The sequence below is a fragment of the Hibiscus syriacus genome, unplaced genomic scaffold, assembly GCF_006381635.1.
Source record: "Hibiscus syriacus cultivar Baekdansim isolate YM2019G1 unplaced genomic scaffold, ASM638163v2 tig00110450_pilon, whole genome shotgun sequence".
Lineage (NCBI taxonomy): Eukaryota > Viridiplantae > Streptophyta > Magnoliopsida > Malvales > Malvaceae > Hibiscus > Hibiscus syriacus.
In genome coordinates, this window is record NW_024062743.1 from 6,264,469 (window position 1) to 6,267,479 (window position 3,011).

The 3,011-nt window shown below is 29.3% G+C and overlaps 1 protein-coding gene across 1 annotated transcript; it reads left to right on the forward strand.

The window, feature by feature from the left end:
* Positions 1–1,306: 1,306 nt before the first annotated feature.
* Positions 1,307–2,119, forward strand: LOC120126101 (pseudo histidine-containing phosphotransfer protein 6-like). The gene is made up of 5 exons (XM_039144395.1): positions 1,307–1,375; positions 1,455–1,585; positions 1,670–1,816; positions 1,897–1,969; positions 2,066–2,119. The coding sequence occupies exons 1-5, from the start codon at positions 1,307–1,309 to the stop codon at positions 2,117–2,119; spliced, it is 474 nt and encodes a 157-aa protein (XP_039000326.1).
* Positions 2,120–3,011: the final 892 nt, after the last annotated feature.

The following is a 3,011-nucleotide window of genomic DNA, read 5'->3' on the forward strand; positions in this document are numbered from 1 at the left end:
AAATGAAAATTGATCCCCAGCATTTAGACTCTCATATTTCGGGGATATTATGGGAATAATATTTATTTTAAATCTATTTAGGTTAACTATCTTATAAAATATTTTTAAAATAATATTTTCTTACAAAGACGTGTCATATAAGTCATCTTTTTATAAAGATTATAATAAAAAAAGTGTGGGTAATAAATTAAAAATATTAAAAAATTATATAAATTTTATTAAAAAATAAATTCATAGGATCCAAAAATATTTTTTAAGTTGAGCACATTTCTAATTATAGTAGAAATTTTTTATATGATATAATCACCAATAAAATTTCAGGTTTGATACCATCAATAAAATAAAAATAAATACAAATAAATTTAGATTTTCAGGTGGACATGTATACATACATCCACTACTGAATAAATTTTGTAGTACACATCAAAGACATATATTTACATGAGCACACCAACCAAACAACAATGATATGTGTGTATATATTTTATATTTGATCATTTAATAAATACATGTTTAAAATATTATATTTAAATATTTATAAAATGTATATCTAAATATTGTGATATTTGTGATTCTAAGGGACAAAATTTATCAACTTTAATTTGTCAAAAGGCAAATCTTGGATTTAATCAGATTCATGTCAATACGATAGTCATAGATATTTATTGTCTTCTAAAATATTTGAGATCATAATATCTAAAATTAACTTTGACTGACGTGTTGAGTTTAGTATGATTAAATTTAAGACATATATTTGATAATTTAAAATCAATAAATTTTGGTTACGAGATTCACAATTCTCAAACTATTTTAGATATGATTTTTTCTTTAAATGTATTACCAAAAAATCCTTATAAAAAGCACAACTTATATGATACCTTTTTATCAAGATGATATTATTTTCTTAAATAAACTTAAAATATTTATAATTAAATTTAAATATAATTTCGAATAACTTAACAAGAATATTATAAATTTGATTCGAAATTTTTTAAAATAAAATTTAAATTAATAACATAAGATTTGAAATCTTATAGCTTGAATTGACTCAATTAAATAATCACGCGTACTCTTAATACAAAATTTTGAGTTTGCCCCTTAGTATTGTGAGTGGGGAGTGGATATTTGAATAATGTTTGGCTAATAGTTTACCGTTATAATAGCTGGGTGGAAGCTAAGGTCTGAGAGTATAAATAGTGGTGGAGAAGGTGAGATTCCCGCTTCAAACCCTAAACCCAGTGAAGATTATTGAAGGCAGAAGAAAAGGTGATTTGAAAGCCTATCCAAGACGGGTCTGCCATTGTGGATGTTGGGATTGGACGCCGACCAGTTGCGAGCCGACATGAACCGTTTGCTCGCTTTTCTCTTCCACCAGGTATATATATATATATATATGACGAATCATTTGGTTTAAAAAAGAAAAGAAAAGGCTGATGCGAGGTGTGTGTTTGAAGGGGATACTGGACGAGCAATTCTTACAACTTCAACAGCTTCAAGATGAAAATTCTCCCAATTTCGTGTCAGAAGTTGTGAACATATACTTCCATGAATCTGAGAAGCTTTTGAGAAACCTCAGATCACTACTGTAAGTGTAAATCAATCTACCCGTCTTTTGTTCGAATCGAATCTTAAAAGAAAAACAACAAATAATATAATCTATGGGATGCAGGACGATGGATAGAGAGCTGTTGAGTTTCGACAAAATTGGAATCCACTTGAATCAGTTCATAGGCAGCAGTTCAAGCATAGGTGCTCAAAGAGTGAGAAACATTTGTGTCGCCTTCCGTGCGGCTTCCGATAACAACAATCGTACTGGGTATATAATATATTGTATTAGAGAATTTACTTTTTTTTTCAAATTCCCATCACTCAAATTAATAAGCAATTGAAATGCAGGTGCCTGAGATCTTTGGAGGTCTTGGAACATGAGCATTGCATCCTCAAGAATAAATTACACGAGCTTTTCCAGGTATATTTTAATGGTTTTCTGCATGTAGGAGAAAAAAGGCAATTTAATGTATCACAGTATCAGTTTTGACGATTTCTATGGACGGTTATGGTTCAGATAGAGCAGCAAATATTACTAGCAGCCGCAGTTAGGTACCCAGTGCTGAACTAAACGCAAAAGATTTAACATGGCGTGTATTTGGGCATGCAGCTTTCTTGTTTTCTGTTGTTTCTGGCTTAAGAACAGACAAATCCCAAAGCTGGAAACTGGGAAAGAAAAGGGTTGGTTTTATTGCCACCTTTGTCTTTGATTTCAGTTCACGGATTTGTAATTACTAAATGAAATTATTGTGGACGATTCTACGGTGTTTGAAGAATCTATCAGTTTTAATGCCAAATTCAGTGCCTTTCTTTCACGGACAAATCATTGTTTTGGTTCTTCTACTAATTTTAAAATGGAGACTATGTTCATATTCTTTTATTAATTAACATGATTATAATTAAGGATGAATATCAGGAAGGTAAGTTTGTCAACCGTCTCGATTCTAATCCAAATATTAGTGACTTTCATCTGATTTCGACTTTTGATGCTGTTCCCTCTTTTAAATCAATCCGGTTCTCGCTTTGATAAACTCATTTTTAGTAAACGAGAGAGAAAATTATGGATCCGACTAGTGTACTTATCATCGTTTGACTTAAATTGCCATGAAAACATACATTGTTCAGAGAGTGGCAGTGGAGTTGTCGTTTTGATGGTGAATATGTGCTCTATGCATGGACGAAGCTAAGATTAGATATTGACAGAGATCGAAATATTAAATTTTTCAAGAAACATACAATGAACTATTAGGTATTTAAACTTAAAATTCAAAAGATAATGTCTAATTTATCTAATATTTAAACTTACAATAACCTAAATTATTATTAGAAAAAAAAAATTGAAAACATTAAATTATCATTATTTAGTTCGCCCCGACTTAATTAAATATTTAGTAAATTTATATATTTTTTATTTAAATATTTATTTTTAAATAAACTAAAATACTAATCTATTTAACATAAAA

What these genes read in the sequence shown, in the direction of transcription:
- LOC120126101 (XM_039144395.1), top strand. Translation starts at nt 1,307, where the DNA reads ATGTTGGGATTGGACGCCGACCAGTTGCGAGCCGACATGAACCGTTTG. An exon ending in GATAACAACAATCGTACTGG is followed by an intron (nt 1,817 to 1,896) that starts GTATATAATATA and finishes ATTGAAATGCAG; the next exon opens with GTGCCTGAGATCTTTGGAGG. An exon ending in AATTACACGAGCTTTTCCAG is followed by an intron (nt 1,970 to 2,065) that starts GTATATTTTAAT and finishes GTTATGGTTCAG; the next exon opens with ATAGAGCAGCAAATATTACT.